A 20,181-nucleotide genomic window follows, 5' to 3' on the forward strand; every position below is an offset into this window, starting at 1 on the left:
GTATAAATGTCCATGGAATCTAGAAGAGAACATCACATTTCTGGGACCCAGAGTTTCAATTAGATGTGAGATGCCCAAGCTGAGTGCTGGTAACTGAACTCAGGTCCTCTGAGAGAGCAACCAGCACTCTTAACCACTGAGCCACTTTCCCTAGCCCCCATTGTTTCAATTTTAACAGGGGCCAAGGCTATCAATCAGAAAAGGTGGGAGCACACGAGGCTGGAGTGAGTGACAGTGAGACAACTGGAGGTAAGGAAGGAATGCTGCCTGAAACACAGCTTGTACCTCGTCTGCACATTAGCTCTTCGTGGATCAGCAATACGAGTTACAGCCACAGAACTCTTGGAAGACACATGGGAAATCCCCATGAGGCTGCATTTCCTGATGACTTCTCAGATTTGGAACCAAAAATGATCCACAGAGTAGCAAACAATTCTAAAACTCCCATTCAATCACTTACCAGCTTGGTAAGGTTTAATTGGCTGGTGTGGAAGTAGACCTGACCTTGTATACATGGGCAGCCTTGTGCTCTGGTCTCTGACAGTGAGTGAGGCCCTCAGGCCAGCATCACACCATGCATTGCTGCCTTCTTCAAGATGTGCAGAGTCCTGTGCCCCAGGAGCCTCTGTCCTTTAGGTTTCCTTTCCCCAGGGGTCATCATGCTGCACTGAACATTGATAACTGGCCCTTCGACCAGGAGGCAGTGTTATTACTTACAGAGTTTTCCTTGGTCGTTGCTCTTACCAACAGGACAGAAAAGAAACAAGGAAGACGCTATCATTGCAGCCGGGATCCGGCTTGTCTTGACAATGCCATATGAGCATTTTATTGGCTCCTGACATTCTGCTTACCCCAAATGAAAGTGCCAAGCTTAAGCTCTGAGCTTATTTGCCTCACAAAAGCAATCAACCTGGCGGCTTGGCTCCTCCAATCCCTGGTGTCCCCCCCACCCCCCCACCCCCATCTTTCTCTGTTTCATTCTTGCAGACACTGGGCATCCTGTGAAGAGCACCTAACACTCTACTGCCCAGTCTGCCCCTTCTACACTTGCCCTAACATTTCCAGACAAGGGTCTCCATCACATATAAAACAACCAAAAGGGTTTCTACTTAGGAGAAAGACAAGGCTTGTATAGTTGACTCTTTGATGACCACAGAAACTTTCCTCACCACAGATAAACCTATCGTGTGTTATAGTCAGCCAGGAAGGGATCTGAAACATGAAACAAGCCATTGTTTATATCACGATATATCTATATATCTATATCTATCTCTCTATATATGAAAGTATAACATGGGGTTGGGTGGGTGTGGTGTGCCACTTTTCTGGGATTAGCTCCAAAAAAATTCCAGCATTTGGAAGGCCAAGTTTGAGCCCAGCCTGGGCTGCACAGGATCCTCTTTGTCTGTATTATAATATAACAAAGTATGGCTTACTCAGAAAATTCATACATGTGTCTGTCTTTAAATTTCTTGCAAAGCCACCCCCTTTCCATGTTGTAATATCAATCATAGCCGCTGTTCATTTGCTTTTTATCAATAGTTCAGGTTGGCTCTCAAGGGTGAACATTTTGGAAACATTTAAAGGGAACAACTAACTCTGTATAGGACGCCTTTAGTCCTGGTACGCAGGAGGCAGAGGCAAGCAGATCTCTGTGTATTTGAAGCCAGCCTGGTTGGCATAGTGTGTTTCAGGCCAGCCACAGCTACATAGCGAGACCCTACCTTGAACAAGAAAACACGAAAGGGATACTGTTACAATATAAAGTGTTATAATAAGGGCAAGTACCATGGAAGAGCAAGATGAACACTTCTCAGAGGTGGTGTCTGCATCCTGCAGGAGACATGAGAACCTCCGAGCTCAGGATGTAGATATTGTCTACAGGGAAGGCATCCAAGTTATTGGGTGTTTTCAAATGCTGAATTCCTTTGGCTCGTTCACTTTTCTCTAGTTTCAACTCCCCCTCCTTGATATCCTTGTGTCCCAGAAAACACCTCTCCCCAGTATACAAGTATCCCCGGGTGCTCAGGCCCCTCATCTGAAATGGAGAGTTGTTAGGACCTCCACATATCTCCCTATAGACTTCCAACCATACACTCCATATAATGTCAGTCCTTGTTACATTGTGTCACTTAGGGAAGAGTAACAAATGAATATGCATACTGTATATGTTAAATATAGACAATCTTTTTTTCTTGACATCTTTGATCTGAGGTTGGTTGAATCTGGGAATGTAGATGCTGTGAGGGCCTGCTAAGTAGTCTTCATAGGTAGGAGTCCTTCCTCACGAGATGGACATTCAATCAGGTGAGAGGACTTGGGACTAACAATTGGAATACCATTCATATTGACCAAAATTTTGTTACTATAATGAAGTACCTAAGGCAGGCTACTTTCTTTAGCTCATGGTTGAGGAGCATGACGAAGAAGCCTTCTGCTTCTGCTGATAGCCTTCTTGATGGTGGCATCCAGAGGTGGTGTGGGGCATAGTTTGTATGCATGTTTGACATGGTTTCTGTCCTTATAGCGCCACCAGGTTCAGTTGTACAGGGCCATCTTCTTTTCACAGAGCCATCTTTCCAAGTTTCCATCTGTAAACACCAGAGCCATAGTGAGTTTTCCCTCACCCAACTCCTCCCCACTGGGATTAAAACTCGAGGGACACTAAAATCACACCGAGCCACAGCGCCATTGAACATAATTTACCAGTCACGTCTATATCCCAAACACGCAGCATGTTCAAGGCAGCAGGCAAATTGAATGAAAAAGAAACTGGGAGCTGAGAACAATTTAGGGGGAAAAATCCAAATAATTCCAAATGTTGCAAACAACAAATTAATCCTCAGTCAGCAAAGTGTGATGGGAACAGGTGTCCTTTCCTGCACAGATGGTCTGTCCTGTTGTCTACTCCTGTTTGAAATCCTGTCCATGGTATCAGAAGACAGGGGCTGGAAAAAACCCAAAGACAAAAGAATGGAATGCTGATATCAAGGTTTGGAACAAATGGCAAATAGCTTTAGAAGATTTAAATACTGGGGTCTATTTAATTCTATCTATCTATCTATCTATCTATCTATCTATCTATCTATCTATCTATCTATCTTTAATCTTCTATCTATCGTATATCTATCTACTATCTGTCATCTATCTATCTATCTATCTATCTATCTATCTATCTATCTATCTATCATCAGTCTATCTTCTGTCTGTCTATCTGACTACCCATCGATCATCCCTCTCTGCCTCTGGTCCTTTCTCTGAATAAAGACAACCCTGCACTGGATTCTAGGGCCTCCTGGACCCTTCCAAATGGTTTATTCAACACTGAATGTACACAGTATTTCCCACTCCTCTGAGCCCTGTATGACTCTGTACTCCCCTTTCCCGTTCCTCACTTGCTACACTTCTTTAAAGAAAGCGCCACACTCCTCGTCTGGTCTATAGCCATCTCATACTCACCTCTCCTGTGCATCCATGCTTTCTGCCATCACTTCCTCCTTCCCCAACTCCCCTGTCACTTCCACTAGTGCATCTCTTGAGTGAGACTCACTTTGTCTTCACCGAACTCCCAGTTTTCTGAAGTCAAAGCCTCGCTCTCTCTCTTTCATAGCACAGGGAGCCTTCAACCTGAGCGTCAGATGACAGATCCTTCTGGATTCCCTAGAATTTTGTGAATTGTTTTAAAACTTCAGATTTTAATTCTATGCCAATTCTAAGTAAATAACAATGTTACTGGGAATGATCTAGATAACCACCTTATGTAATGGCGCAGTGTTAACGTCGGTTCCACGCTCTCCCCCCCCCCCCCATGTCAAGATGTTCCACTTTCCTAGTCCCCAGCAGGCAACTGTCAGGTTTAATCAGGCTGTGGTCTGTGCACTCTCTAGCTCTTCTGCATAGGAATGCAGTTATTTACTCTGCATATGGCTTCTCACAGCAGCCTCTTCTGTTGTGAGTGGAAGGCCAGCCCCATTATCTATTAGGAATACAATCTAACCTGTTGTATTTCATGTTATTATCAAAAAGGACTCATTTCCATTCCTCTAGGTCTAGGAGCCAGTTTTAGAGCCAGAAGACACCGATTACACACAGACGATTACTGCTTCTATCAGCGTCTTTCTTAAGTAACAACTTTACAGAGGTATAATTCACCCAATTAAAATAATTAAAATGTATGATTTGGTGGTTCTGATGTATTTCCAGGACTGACCCCATCACCACCATCAATGGTAAAGGATTTACATGTACCTGACCGATCACCTCTCATCCCTCAGTATCTATTATCCCAGGGCAACCACAGATACATTTTCTCTCCCCGTGTCAGTTACCGTATGTCTGGCACTATAATGAACACCAGAGGCAATCAACTTAGGAAGGGAAAAATGTTGTTTTGGCTCACAAGTTTTAGGGGGTCCTTCCAATGACCCCCTACATAGCCCTCTGCTCTGAGCCTGGGTGATGATATTTCACAGTGGGAGTGTGTGCATCAGAGCAAAAGAGAAAGAGGAACAGATCACAGACCCTCAGTCTCCTATGAGAACAGGCCCTCAGCATTCCCCAAGCTTTTTACTAGTTCTTAAAAGTTCCACAGCCTTTAACACATAGCTCCTTAGAAGACATGCATGAACCTGACACAGGCTTTTGCTTCATGTCTGTGCCTGAATTTGCTGAATGCAGGCTGGGAATGGCAGAGCCAGCACCTCGTCTTTCTCCCATTCTGAGGGAGGCACATTTAGTCTCTACCCTTAATACCATCCACACTGAGCTTTTCACAGTGTGCCCTTTGTCTAAGGAATTTCCCTTTTATTCCTGGTGTGTGTGCGCGCGTATGTGCGCGCCATAGTTACTGTGACACATACATGGTGGTCATCCTTGACAGGAGTCAGGTCTCTCCTTCCGCCATGTAGATCCCAGGGATTGAAGGATAGAACTCAGGTCATCAGGTTTAACAGCAGGCTCCTTTTCCTGCTAAGCCATCTTGCTGGCCCCATTCCATCATTTAATCTTCAAGTACGAAGTAATTTGTCTTTTTGGTATAAACCTCACTTGGTTATGTCATACGATCTCTTTATATTTCAAGGGTTTCATGTACCTGGTATTTGGTTGTGGGTTTTTCCTATCTATCATCAAGAGATACTGGTATATAGTTTTCTCAGGACATCTGTCTGGCGTTTGTATCAAAGTAATCTGATATGAGACTTGAGAAAGAATAAGGAATGGCATTTCTCCTTTAACTTTTTTTGGGTAAAAGTTTATGAAGAATTGATACTGTTTGGGTTTTAAGGGTTTGTGGAACTCACTGGTAAAACTGACTAGACCTGTTTTGTTTGTTTGCTTGTTTTCTGGTGTGTGTGTGTGTGTGTGTGCGCGCGCGCGCGTGTGTCTGTGTGTAGCTTCTGGCTACTAATTTAATACCCTGGAGGACCCTCATGGGTTTTATTTTTTGAGTCCATTTAACCAATTTTCATTTTCCCCTTTATATTATCTGCCCCGTTGGCACACGGGAGACAAGGAGCTCTTCGTGTTTCTTATAGTCTTTATGTTTATAAGGCCAGTCATCCTGCCTCCCATTTAATTCTGATTTTAGTAATTAGAGTGTCCCCACCTATTCATGTAGCTATCTTAGCTAAAGAGAAATCAATTACTTGTATGTGACACAAACCAATTTGAGGGGTTTTGGATTTGGTTTTTTTTTTTTTTTTTTTTTTGATTCTCTATTTTTTATTCAGTTCCACCACAAATCTGTGGCCCACCTGCCCCCCACTTTCACCTTGCTAGAATTTACACAGTTCTTCGCACCACCACCCCAGATGCCAAAGGACACAAGCATCCTGTTTTTCTCGCATTTTCTCCTTTCCATATGGCCCTGCCTTGGGACCAGCAATCCTTTCATCCACTTGCCATCTGGCCAACCCCAGTCTTCATGAGATGTTCCTTGGGCTCCAGACAGAGTCATATGCCCCAGTGGATCCTCTTGCCTTCTGTAATTGTGTAACAGCATATGCTGCGTGGGCCATACTGAGTAACTCTTGTGTTTTGGGACCCTCGACTGCTCTAGGCTTCTTTTGGCTAAACACTGCCTTTGCAGGGTCTATGGGAGTATTTTATGGACATGAAGTACATAAACAGTTCTGAGGTGGAATGTGGGGTATGTCCCACCCCTCTCCCATTGACTATACATCACACTTTACACCCTTTGAGTACACGCTGTCTCAGATCCTTGCAGACAGTAGCTTCTTGGACTCTCACCAACCTGGACTCTAGCCAAAGCAAAGTAGATATTTCTTTAGACAGATAAACATTGGTAGCCATAGATACTAGTACATTTATTATTGCTTCTTGGGCCAGCTGAATTATGTAGAGAGTACAACATAAGGCTCCATGTGCCAGGAAATTCTTCAAACTCTTGTGGTGTGGACCAAGAGCTCTGTTGGCAACACTAAGGTCCAGATCTAATGACATGTTACTGTATAGCTGGGTCCTTCCGTTCAAGCCAGGGATATGTAGTTATAACACCAACCAAGAGTGCGTGAGAGCATAGCCCTCCCAGCAGTGAGGGCTTCCCATACTGAGGCTGAAAAGGGACATTTCAAATCAGATCCCAGATGCTGTTTATTTTTTTTTTAAATCTAAATTTCAAGACAATTTGTCATACTGCTGCATACCTAGATTGGTCATAATTATCTCATAAACATCTAATAGACTTAATCAAACTCCTGAGCAGACTTCCATTAATTAATGGTCCGACATCTTCCTGTTCTATTTTAGCACTGATGTTTAGTTAGTTGTTTGGTAAGGTGCAGTATATTCCATAAAAACTGACAACTTAATTGAATCAGTTGTGTCTCAGTTAGGGTTTTACTGCTGTGAAGAGACACCATGACAAGGCAACTCTTAAAAGGATAACATTTAATTGGGGCTGGCTTACAGGTTCAGAGGTTCAGTCCATTATCATCAAGGTAGGAGCATGGCAGCATCCAGGCAGGCATAGGGCTGGAGGATCTGAGAGTTCTACATCTCATTCCAAAAGTAAAGAGGAGAAGATTGACTTCCAGACAGCTAGGATGAGGGTCTTGAAGCCCACGTCCACAGTGATATACTTCCTCCAACAAGGCTACACCTAGTCTAACAAGGCCACATCTCCTAATAGTGCCACTCCCTGGGCCAAGCATATTCAAATGACCGCAAGTTGTTTGGTATTATCTAACACATTCGAGAACACAGAAAACTTAGCTGACCCAGTACATACGCAAATGTACAAGACATAGTCAGGAGAAGATCATTAAAAGATCTCATGCTCTTGGGCACAAACCCATTTCCTGCCTATATTTACTTACAGTTGATAGCTTTTTACTGGACTCTGAAAATTATTTTGTACAGCAAAGCTTGCTATTGCTCCATAGTAACTCAAAAACTAAGAAAGTGAAGTGTTAGGCTGCTGCTTGCTTGCAACCATACAATAGGCACCACGCTTCACATGCACACAGCACACATCTAAGGTCAATTTTAGTTTAAAAATGTGGGCGTGGTTTAGTTTTCTATGGTTTTGTGTAAGGTGTCCCTTTCTTTGTCTAAGAAGGTACAGAGGAAAGGTATTTAATAGTTTGTAAATGAAGAAAGTACACTTAAATGATTTTATCTTTTTTATTATGCACTTTTGATTATGGGTGTGTGTCTATGTATGGGTATGTGCCTGAGTTGCAGAAACCCATGGACTCTAGGAGAGGGTACCAGATCCCCTGGAGCTGGAGTTATGGGAAATTGACATGGGTGCTGAGAACAATGCTTGGGTCCTCTGCAAGAACAGAATGCGCTTTTAATTACCACGCCATTTCTCTAGCCCCCAAGAAAGTCTATTTACACGCTTCTTATGCTGGTGGGTAATGCTCACAGGGAGCAGAGATCTCACTGGATTTAATCTTAGTAACAATTAACACATACCTCGTATCACCGTACTCATAACGGCACTATTTAGGACTTTTCAAAAATAAAGCATGTACTTGTTTTAGAGTCCGAGACTAAAACATGCAAGCTTCTTAGTGAGCATTTAAGTCTTTCTACTCAGAAGACACAGTCTATACTATGAGTTGTCTGACACCCAAGACAAGGTGGCTGGACCTGCCTTGTGGCAGCCTATGAGTGGCCATGATATCTCTTCATGGTATATGATGTTGGGGACATAGAATTCCTTGTCCCTTGTTTCCAGTGTGGTCACAATGATAATGACACCAACTTCTCTAAAAGGTAGAGGATTTCATGGACTGATAGAAACATTCAGCATTCTTAATGCTTTATACTAGAAGCAGAAACATTCAGTATACATAATGCCAATACTGGGAGCCTCACTTTTCTTATATATTCCTCTGTGTCTGTCTGTCTGTCTGTGTAATGTATGCACTGTGTACATACTTGTGCACATGTGTGTTAGAGTGTACATGCACATATGTGTCCATTCACAGAATAGCCAGAGTTAGACCTTGGGTCTTTTCCTCTTTCACTCTCTAATCACTTATTTATAATTTCAATTTATTATTTGAGATCTCTATACATGGTTACAATGTATTACAGTTATGTACCCATATTCCAACTCCCCTGAATCCTGCCCCACTCCCTGTTTCCAATTTCATGCTCTCTTTGTTTTTCAATCTGTTGAATTCAATTTATGTTATACATATACATCATATATGTATACATATACATCATATACATTATATACATATACACATACACATACACATATAGTGCAGGCCCATCAACTGGAGCATGGGCACCTTTTCCTTCCCTTCTTTCCTTCCTTCCTTCCTTCCTTCCTTCCTTCCTTCCTTCCTTCCTTCTTTCCTTCCTTCCTTCCTTCCTTGATAGTGTCTCACTGCATCTGAAGCTCACAAATTCAGCTGGACTAGCTGGTCAGTGAGCTTCACGGCTCCTCTTGTCTCTACTCCCACCACACCCTATGCTGGGGATCCAGTCATATGCCACTGTGCCTGGCTTTGGCATGGGGACTGAGGATTGGAGTTCAGGTTCTCATGTTTGAGCAGTGAGCACACTGCACACCAAGCCATCTCTATAGCCTCACCACACTGTATTCTCGGGCCCAGCATATTGTGTATGCAATGCTACAGGTGATGCTGTGAGGACTTTGTACGTTGAGCCATGTGGCATGTATGACGATTCCTCATCACCCACGGTCTACCTTCATTCTGTGTATCTTAGGCTGGCTCTTTATCTTCTTCCTGGGCAAAGGCCTATATGTTAAGGCCAAATGTCAAGGTCAGTAGGGAAGAATGGACTGACTTCAGTTAGCTATAAAATAGACCGACTGTTTTAGGGGGAACTGAGGTCAGGTCAAGAGAATTTGGGTTCTGAATTGTGGAAATAGCTAAATGTAACTGGGAATGGGTTTTAGGTAGAAATAAAGAACACAGACCTAATCACCTCTTTTATTTTTTTATTTTTATTGTTTGCAAAAGAAGGCCAAAAAATGTGCTTTGGGGGGTTTCAAATTAATTCTCTCAATGTCTGCTTCCTCTGCTAGGTATCCCCTGGTTAGTAGCTGGAATTCTAAAGCAACATGCCGGAACAGAGCAATGACTATCGGGTGGCCGTGTTTGGGGCAGGTGGTGTTGGCAAGAGCTCCCTCGTTTTGAGGTTTGTGAAAGGGACCTTCAGGGAGAGCTATATCCCAACTGTGGAAGACACCTACCGGCAGGTGATCAGCTGTGACAAGAGCATCTGTACGCTGCAGATCACCGACACTACCGGGAGCCACCAGTTCCCGGCCATGCAGCGGCTGTCCATCTCCAAAGGCCACGCCTTCATCCTGGTCTACTCCATCACTAGCCGGCAGTCCCTGGAGGAGCTCAAGCCCATCTATGAGCAGATCTGCGAGATCAAGGGGGATGTGGAGAGCATCCCCATCATGCTGGTGGGGAACAAGTGCGACGAGAGCCCCAACCGCGAGGTCCAGAGCAGCGAGGCGGAGGCCCTAGCCCGCACATGGAAGTGCGCCTTCATGGAGACATCGGCCAAGCTCAATCACAACGTCAAGGAACTCTTTCAGGAACTACTCAACCTGGAGAAGCGCAGGACCGTGAGCCTCCAGATCGACGGCAAGAAGAGCAAGCAGCAGAAGAGAAAGGAGAAGCTCAAGGGCAAGTGCGTGGTCATGTGAGAGGCCTTCGTGCAGAAGGAGCTACCGCCTTTAGGGCCTCTCTCCTCCTCCCCTCTGTGAACCCCACTGTTGTCAGGGCAGCATGTCCGATGCCCGTGTGTTAAACATTGCATTTGGCTGCGACACACCCTGCAATGTCCTTCAGAGGCATTCCACACACCCCACTAGCCCCACCCCTCAGGAGATGCAGAATCTGTGATGCTCGTAGCATCCCAGGAAGCCGAGGCCAATCCTGAGTGTGCTTTAGCCATTTGAAGATGAGGGGACTCAGAGCTGTGGACACAGGAGAAACTGAGAGTACTGTGTGCGTGACAGCAGGTTAGCCCATAGCTACTGGTACCATCCCATGTCAGGCAACTTAGTTCAGAAGCCACTAACATCTTTGTGGGGGGAGCAGGCAGTCATAGGAGTGGAGAAACCAGTGGGTCCATTATGGACCTGTGGACCCCAGTGGTTCCCTTGAGTGGATTTTTAGTGGGGCTGAAGATAAAATACCATAACCCCTAAGTGATGCTCATGCTATTCTTACTGACACACACTGAGGGCTTGCCCCCTCTTCCTCAAAACCTTCTTAGAAAGTACCATATCAGCCTGTTAGGAGTATACACTTCACATGTAATGCCAAGGCCACTTTGTGGCATGATGCTGTGTCAGTACTTCTTCAGTTTTTGAGTCAGGACATTGTGACATCATATAAACATCGCAATAATGCCCCGCCCCCGTGTGTGTGTGTGTGTGTGTGTGTGTGTGTGTGTGTGTGTGTGTTATACTTTGAGGGTTCTGGAACTGTGAACTTTCTTTCTTTTGACCTTTGAGGGTTGCCACTTCTTCCAGCCCTCTGATTTTTAACTAAAAGGAAATAAAGTAGGCATTTTTTTTAGACTCCCTCTTCCCCTCCCCCAAGATGGTTTTCTTGTCTTAAATAACTCCATGCGTACCCAGCTGGGAACCAGCCAACCAAGAGTGTCTAATAACCAAAAGCACATCCATTTTTCTAAACAGCACGAGCATGTAGATGCTGCACGTGGCACCTTAATGAAATACTTTGAAACAGACGTCGTTCACTGTGTTTTTAACGATTTATCTACATCAGAAGTAGATTGCTAGAAAATACATCTAATTGATAGCAAATCTTCTCCTCATTCCTTGCTAAATGTTTTTAAGAGTTCCTCAGTGCAGCGAGCACCCCAGAAGCAATCATCTCCTAAGGAAGCTAAGGGTCCCCCCCCCCCCCCCCGTATTCTTCAGAAGGAACCATAGCCACTGCTTGAGGGATTATCAGGCCACGGTGGCTGCAGATAGGTTGAGCTAGTCTCTCTTTCCTGGGCACAGTGCCCACGGTTTAGTGTAATTTGCCTGCCATCCTGGAGCCTGGCTAGGTTTTGATTCTTAGAAATTCTTACTTCTAAGGAGAAGGCTCTCCTGTTTCACGTAGTAGGCTAAACCCACACTGGTCTTGGGTGCCAGCTCAACTATTCTCTAAGCCATCTTCCCAGTGACCAGTCAGAAGGTAGGGGAGGCTGTAGCACTGTGTGAACCTATACAGTGCTCTCATGGCCAGTGGGCAGAGGTCCCAATGCTGGGGTGTTTTGGTAGGTCTCTTGCTCCACCAATGCCTCCGAAGCACACTGTGTTCAAACACACTCGCTTCTTTCAGACCTCTATAGTTCAGTCCCCTTGTCTGGTCTGGCCCTCTTTACTTTGTCAGTCATAGCTCACCCTGGTGATGTGCTGAGGGCCAAGGAGGTCCCTCAGAAAACCGTATGCTTCGGTGACCTTACCATCTCCTTAGACTTCTAGAACAAAACCCTTGGGGTTACCTGGGCAAGCAGCCACATTGAGAAATTAGGAAGCCTGGGAACCAAGCAAGAGCCTGGAGCACTTGTGTCCCCTCCAGACCCACTCCAAGCCTCCTCCATCATCCCCATTTGTTCCCAGTGGCCATTCCCTTTCACAGTGAGATGGAGTTGTGGAATTTTCTAGAATGTTCTTAGTTTGTTGTTCCATTTCTCCTCTTAGAGAAAACATATTGCCTTGTCATTTAGATTTGGGAACAGTGAAGGAAAGACCATGGCTCTGTGGATGATGTGATACATACATTATATACACATCCTATAGGATAGATACATTTGTGGTGATCCCTGTCTGCCCTACTGACTGTAACTATGCTTCAGACATGAGCAGTGCTCTGTGTGTCCCTGTTCCCAGTGACTGCACATCAGGGTTCTTTCAGCCCTGTAAGTCAGTTTCCATATTCCTAAGTGTTTCAGTCTTTCTTGACATAGGATCTTGCAGTAATTCCATTCACAGCCCTTGTTCCTCTCTGTGCTGCCTGTAAGTTTATACAGTGGGAGGGAGGTGGGTGAAGCCTCCTTTCTTGAGTTTCATCCTGACACTACGTTCTATAGATTGAGCTGAGCACTGGGTAGCTATCTTAACATCTCCTGCCTTTGGCAAACTTCCCTCTGACTCAGGGGCTGAGGACACAGTACTACTGGGCCAGTGACTTTCAGCTTTGCTTTGGTCCCATCCCAAGTCATGAGGCTGAGATTGTTGGAAACATTCTACATTGCACATGGGACTGGAAACTTCTGACCCAGCCCCAGCTCGTTATAAAACTTGAAATATTGCTTTGAAGATGGCACTCTGGGGTTAAGCACGGGACTCCATGAGTTCCCTAATCCCCATTGGTCCCCTCTCCATTCAGTGACAAGCCATGGGCACGCATCTGATGCATCAAGTCCAACACAAGAGCAATATCCAATTGTCCACTAGATCTAAAAGTATATATATATATATATATTATGTAATTTAGTTTCCTGCACTTTTGAAGTATAAAGTAGTAAATTGTACATATCTATCTCTATATATCAATGCGCTAGTATATTGGTTTCACTATTTGTAACATTCTTTGTAGAAGAAAATGTACTAAATATTTTAAAATTGCGCTGTGAGATTCCTCCCTACTCCAAGTTTGTAGCCTATTGCTCCTTCACAAGCAGTCTGGAAATACCCAAAGCCAAAGGGGCACATGGAATTCCCACAGAACACCTCCTGGGATTCGGCAGCCCACAAAGACCTTGTGTCAAAATATCTGCAGAGTGATCATTGGCATGTGAGATGCCGGCACATGCTTCCACTTCAGGCCCTTGCTGTTCCAGTTCCCTTTTGGGGTGTGTCTGACATATTCTACAGTTACGACGATCACCTTGTATAAGGTTCTAGTGACAGCAATGGCCCCAATCCATGAAACCAGTACAATAAAGCTGTTATGGCACCCTGGCTGGAGTTTTGGCTTTTTCAGTGTGTGTGTGTTTGTATATGTGTCTGCGCACATGCACGTGCGCACCTATGGAGGTCAGAGGTTAACATCAGGTGTCATGTCTCAGGAGCCAACTATCTTGGTGGTTGTTGTTGTTTTGAAATAGTGTCTACCACTAGGACTTGGGGATTGGGGATTGCTGATTGTACTCGTGTGGCTGGCCAGAGAGCCCCAAGGATCATCCTATCTCCATTGCCCTATTACTCAGGACCAACTTTTTAAACAACAATGATGACAACAAAATTCATGGGCTATGGGTTCAGATTCAGGGTCTCATGTTTGCATAGCATCCATATTAACAAGTAAGCTATCTCTTCTGCCTTAAGATCTCTTATTTAAAAAAAAAAAACAGTATGAAAACAGAAGATAATGTTTTCAAGTTTTAATTGATGAGTTTCAAATCCTAGGGAATGACATATGTATATGACATGCATACATATATATGTATGTATATGTCATATATACATACATACACCCATTATATATATTAGCGATATATATTTTGCTCAAGCCACATACACGGTGGCATGACATAGAGGGCTACAAGGTCAGGTTACCCCACGCATGTCTGGGTTTTTATATGGCTGTCTGACGATCTGAACTTGGCCCCGTACTTCAGACTTTTATGGATTGATCTGGCTGGCATGGACCCGCTGCTCTGCTAGCAGCAGCCACGTGGCCTTGGAGGATTTCAGGGTCTAAGCCCGTCTTGGATAGAAACACGCTTACCTGGAGGTTTCCTAGAAAATTTTTCTCATTCTCCTGTTCCTGGGTGGAACTGGGGGCTGATGCCTCAGGCACAGACAGGGGAGAGAGAAGGAGGGTAAGATGCTGGCTAAACAGCAAGGAAGACAAAGGTTTTCCCTTTCTTTAGTTCTGTGCACTCTCTCCCTTCAGGCAATTAAATAAGGACAAAGCCCCTAGCAATTGCTTCCAGGAGTGGGTCCTGCTGCCTCTCCATTCCTCTTATTCCACGGACTGTGAAATAAAGCCTATGTATTAAAAACTAGGAAACAGACCAGAAACGATAGTCCTGACTCTGCCGATGACTGAGTGACCGTGGTTGGCTTCTACTCTAGATTTCTGCAGAATGTGGCTTTCCAGAATCTGCAGAGTGGGCATGGTGTTCATTTAATAATATCCACAAAGCTCTGGGTGCTGGCTTGCTACATCTGAGCCTTCAGTGGAAGCAAGCAAAATCCTTCTGAGGGCTACATACTATCTGGAAGGTCTGCGAGGCAAAATTTGTTCTGTGCAAATACAAAAGTGCAGAAACTTTCCCATTTTAGGAGTCCTCTGAAAAGCTTTTTGGTCATGCTGCCTGCACACCATGTCTTCCAGTTCCTGTCTGCCTTTCAACCCACCCTCTCCATTTAAAAATCAATGCTGCTTTATCCAGCCTTTCTCATCTATTGAGGTAGTCACCCATGAGCAGGTCCCATTGGTTTCCCGTAGTGTAAGGATATGCCGGTTGCTATTTTCTAGACTTCCTTGAGCAGATGAAGTGTTACAAAGGTATGGAGCCTCAGGAACATCCCATCCCAGCAGTAAGAGATGTCCTTCCAGTCTTAATTAGTATAAGATGTACTTGCACACACAAACACACAACACACACACACGTACACACACACATCTAACAGCATGGAGGTTCACATATCCCTAGATGGGAAGACACTATTTTCATACCAGTCATCTTCAGGCACCATTAATCAAAGAAGATTTAAATTAGATTTACAAAACTAAGAATACATGTATCACATATTCATATATTTATATATTCACACACACACACGAACAAAATGTTTTAATGGAAAAGTTTTACTGGCTAGAGCTTAATTAAGCCAAGCAAGGAATTAAACTACCCAGAACACTCAGAGAATTGAAGACTCCTCTTAATTGAGATTTTTTTCTAATCACCTTTGAGTAAATGAGCCTTGCAATGTGTTTGGAGCATGGTTGTTGCTTTCTGTTGGGGGGAGAGGGAGAGGGAGAGGGAGAGGGAGAGGGAGAGGGAGAGGGAGAGGGAGAGGGAGAGGGAGAGGGAGAGGGAGAGGGAGAGGGAGAGGGAGAGGGAGAGGGAGAGGGAGAGGGAGAGGGAGAGGGAGGGGGAGGGGGAGGGGGAGGGGGAGGGAGAGGGAGAGGGAGAGGGAGAGGGAGAGGGAGAGGGAGAGGGAGAGGGAGAGGGAGAGGGAGAGGGAGAGGGAGAGGGAGAGGGAGAGGGAGAGGGAGAGGGAGAGGGAGAGGGAGAGGGAGAGGGAGAGGGAGAGGGAGAGGGAGAGGGAGAGGGAGAGGGAGAGGGAGAGGGAGAGGGAGAGGGAGAGGGAGAGGGAGAGGGAGAGGGAGAGGGAGAGGGAGAGGGAGAGGGAGAGGGAGAGGGAGAGGGAGAGGGAGAGGGAGAGGGAGAGGGAGAGGGAGAGGGAGAGGGAGAGGGAGAGGGAGAGGGAGAGGGAGAGGGAGAGGGAGAGGGAGAGGGAGAGGGAGAGGGAGGAGAAAGAGAATAATATCAGGGCTATGATTGAGACAGAGCGATCTGTCAATTTCCTCAACTATGGCTGGAAAAGAAGAAGCATCTCTTCGAATTGAGGAAGCCCACCAACTAGATAACAGCCCTGTGCTGTTTCAGAGTGAGCCTTCCACATGCAACATCCTCTGGAGAAAGATTCTCCAGGACAGAAGCTGGAGATGGCACCCAGCCAGCCAGCCAGCCAGCCAACTAACGTCAAAACCCAGGCCTTCTTTTCCTTTTCTGGCTGCAAGGCTGGGCTCTCCACTAACCGATGAGGACTCATCTCCGGCACGTGGTCTGGGATTGCTCCTCTGGGATCTGTCTTTTTTAGGTCACATTTTTACTGCTTCTTGCTACACTCCAAACCCAGGCTGCCTGCTTCCATTCACACATAGCCCAAAATAGCAGCTCTCAGGAAGCACTAAATATAGGAAGCTTGAGACTGCCATTTACCTTCCCACTAAAGAAGTCTTCCTTTTCTCTGTGGAGATGGTGTGTGGTGGCCTCCTGCCTCCCAGTGCAAGAGCAGACCCCCTTCATGTCAAAAAGATCCTTGCTTCAGATACTGGGTCAGCCAGAACCAAGGGACATAGCTAAGGGATGACGGCTTCCTAAAGGTTGTTTCTATCAGCCATCAGCAACAGAGGTTGTAATGGACAATGTTGTCATCCCCCAGAAGGCCTGTGCAGCAGAAATCTCCAAGACAAAGGCTGGGAGTGAGAATTTCTCATTGGGTTATGGTTATGAGGGTCTTTTTGTCTGACAGCCCAGGGGGCCTGGGGATTTTTGTCTGTATTTTTCCAGCTTGGTTCCAGGTAATGGAGTCACAGTAGACAGCCCACAGGCAGAAGACATCAAGGAGAAGAATGAATGCAGGCTAGGTCATTATTCCATAGGGGAGCTTTCTAGAATCCCTGGGCATTAGCCTGCCACTATAGTGCTTTGTCTGGCATTATTAACATGGCCACCTCATCTGCTGGAAAAAAGCATCAGCTGTAGAACTCACACATCCCAATCAAAGTCCTATTCTGGAAGGGTGAGAAGGGCAACACGGCCGACTGTCCACTCATTCTCTGTTTTATCGTTTCTGTGCACTAAACCATGTGAGTGTGGACACCACCTCCTCCTTATCTGCACATTCTGAATGCTCAGGATTTAATACAAAATCTAGTGACAGTGACACACACCTGTAATCTGGGCACTTGGGAGCTGAGGCAGGAGGATCATCAATTGGAGGCCAGCCTGAGCTACAGAGTGAGACCCTGTCTCAGAATACATCCTCAGTGAAATCCAAACAGAGAGATGAAGATAGAGATAGAGAAACAGAGAGATGGAGAGAGAAACAAAGAGACAGAGACAGAGGCAGAGAGAAGAGAGAGAGACAGAGAGAGAGAGAGAGAGAGAGAGAGAGAGAGAGAGAGAGAGGCAGAGAGAGCTGCTTGTGTGTGCCATCCAGACTCCTACCTGTATGGATAGTGCTGCCCACTTGTAAGTGGCTCTTGCATATCCAGTTCTTCGACCTATTTGCAAGTGTCTCCTAAAAATATTTTTACAGACACCCCAAGAGAACTGTGTTTCTTCAGCATCTCAATCTGGTCAAAATATCATTGCAGCTGGAAACTCAAATTGTTTTTCTGTTAGCTTCTACCCACCTGGAATCCACAATTTTAACTGAGATATTCACTGATAAAGAAGAACCAGAAGTCTATGCAGAGTAGGATATGAGGCACCCTAGGTGTGAGAATAAGAAACAGGATCTCATGTAGTGAGACAAGGGTGGAGCCTGCATGCCAATCACTTCTCTCATTGTGGCACATTGCATAGCCACAATTCCCAGTTATTCCCAGTTTCTAGACAATATCCATTTGCTGAGGATTTAGACAAGAACAGAAGAAGATCAAAATCTCATGAGAGTCTTGCTACAGGAGGTTTTGTTGAGTAAGGTCTTAGAGGCAAGAGGATTCCTATCCAGTAGGTAGGAAAAAAGTAGTTTAGTTCCTTATTAATGAAAGGAATGATGGGGGTAGGGATTAGTTCAGCTAATAGGATGCTTGCCAAGTGTTAAAAACTGCTGTATTCTATCCCCAGCACTGATAAACTGGGTGAGGTCATGAATGTCTGTAATCCCAACACTCAGGAGGATCTGAAACACAAGGTCATCCTCTGAGGCTTAGAGAGTTTGAGGCCAGTTTAGTCTACATGATAGCCTGTCTTAGAAAAACAATAAAAACCAGAAAAGACAGGAAAGAGGTAGGAAAAATGAAATAGGTCATTCTAAGAGTTCTGGGGTAGCCAATGTTGGAATAATGCTCAGGGGCAGACAGGGATTCTAAATATTAAAGCTTGTTGCCATGGCAATTAGTTAGAGGATGGTGAGGCTGTTTTTTCAAAAGAAGAGTTCTAGATTGTGTGAAGGAATAGACACTCAGCTTCCACATCATCTAATTCTGCAAGGAAATGCAATTAAATGCCACTTAAAGTTTTGCATATAATATCTGTTTCATTATGAAGCGTGGAGGGAACAGAATGAGCCCAACAAGGAGTCATGGGTAGTCTATCAAAACCTGAGAAAGCTTGATTTCTAGTTCTTCTTTCCCTCCAACAAAAAGAAATAGGAAGGGAAAAAGTGATCAAATACTATATTGTTATCATTGCCATGACCAAATATTTGACAAGGAACAATTTAAAGGGTAAAGGGTCTATTAAGACTTACAGTTGGCAGTGATATAGCCCGTGGCAGGGAAGGTGTGGTCATCGCAGAAGAAGAGAGTTGGTCACATCACATCTGAAGTCAGGAAGCTGAGTGCACCTAGGAAGTGTTACTATACTATCAAATCTTCCTCCAGTAAGGCTATACCTCTTAAAAGGTCCACAACTTCCCAATTCAGTGCCAGCAGCAGGAAACCAGATGATCAAATACAGGAGCCATTGGAGAAGCATTTCGTCTTCAAACTTCAGCAGATTCAAAGTCCAGAGACAAGATGTAAGACTTTTATAATAAAAGAGAATATTAACCAAGGATTTATTATATTGTCCTTGCTCAGCTCACATCTGGGCAGTTTGTGGATTTAAGTCTCACTCAACAAGAGGGATATGATGCCTGGAAACCTAGCTGGCTACTTAGTGCTAGGGAAGTCATGGTTATTGGAGGAGAATATACAACCAATAATCTATATAATCTCTGGCAATAATCTATAAACTTTTGTTTTTATATCCACAGATAACTGTGGTCTTCAACGCTCATCAAGAAAATAGTTTTCAACAGATGGAAAAATCATAGAAAATCACAGCCTATGTGACTTTTACCAAGTGCTTTCCTGTTCTTCAGTCTGTGTCATGCTTTACCACTGGATGGAGCTTCTTTCTTCTTGGGGAAACTTCAGTAGTTATCATTTTCAAGGATTTGTATGGGTAGATGGTCATTTGTCGTTGAGTTTCTCTTAGCCTTTGAAGGTTGGTGGGATCTGTAGTGATGGCTGCTCTCTTATTCTTATGTCGTGTCATGTAGCTATTTCCTCTGATTGAAACATTCTAGGCAGAAGGAAGGGACCTTAAAAGACTCAGGAAGTTCGCAAAACTTACAAGGCCCAAGAAGCTCAGAAAGTTACAAGACTCACAAGAGCCCTCCCCAATGTTATCAAAGTAGTAATTATTTCTGAGGGAAGGAAACTCATCAGTAAAGCCAACTACAAGTCAGGCACATCTTTTCTGGGTTCTCAGTCAAGCTTCCATGGGTATTTTTGTGATACAACTTCCCTTGAGTCACTCCTGCTCCTGTAAATAACCCCATGTGATAGTTTTAATGAGAATGGCCTTCATAATCTGTTGTATTTTAATACCTGGTCGCCAGTTGGTGGAACTGTTTGGGAAAGATTAAGAGGTAAAGCCATGTTGGAGGCTTCAAAAGCCTCTGGCTGTCATTCTTAGTATTTTTTTCTCCCTGCCTCCTACTTATGGAGAAAGATGTGAGCTCTCAGCTGTTTCTGCTACCATGCCTTTGCTCTACCATCATGGACTTCAACTCCCTGAAAATGTAAGGCCCAATAAATTTTATTCTATGACAGGTTTTGGTCATGGTGTCTTACCACAACATTAGAAAAGTAACTAAAGTAACTAAGCTGAGTAAATTCACTGGCTGCAGACATGATAAATTAAAATCCTGGAGATAGGGAGCTAATCCTG

At 44.6% G+C, this 20,181-nt stretch overlaps 1 protein-coding gene across 2 annotated transcripts in view; it reads left to right on the forward strand.

Annotated features, from left to right (window-relative positions):
* Diras2 (DIRAS family GTPase 2) overlaps positions 1 to 13,453 on the forward strand; it is a 31,276-nt gene extending 17,823 nt beyond the window's left edge. The window contains exons 1-2 of one of the 2 annotated variants that reach the window (XM_076939026.1): positions 200 to 249; positions 9,536 to 13,453. In XM_076939026.1, the coding sequence (XP_076795141.1) occupies positions 9,572 to 10,171 (600 nt within the window). In that variant the 5' untranslated portion in view covers positions 200 to 249; positions 9,536 to 9,571 and the 3' untranslated portion in view covers positions 10,172 to 13,453. Of the gene's footprint in view, positions 1 to 199; positions 250 to 9,535 lie in introns of those variants that run through there. The other variant, XM_034510710.2, reaches the window with a different exon arrangement.
* The last annotated feature ends 6,728 nt before the right edge of the window (positions 13,454 to 20,181 follow it).

This window comes from Arvicanthis niloticus, chromosome 8, assembly GCF_011762505.2.
Source record: "Arvicanthis niloticus isolate mArvNil1 chromosome 8, mArvNil1.pat.X, whole genome shotgun sequence".
In the NCBI taxonomy this organism is placed as follows: Eukaryota; Metazoa; Chordata; class Mammalia; order Rodentia; family Muridae; genus Arvicanthis; species Arvicanthis niloticus.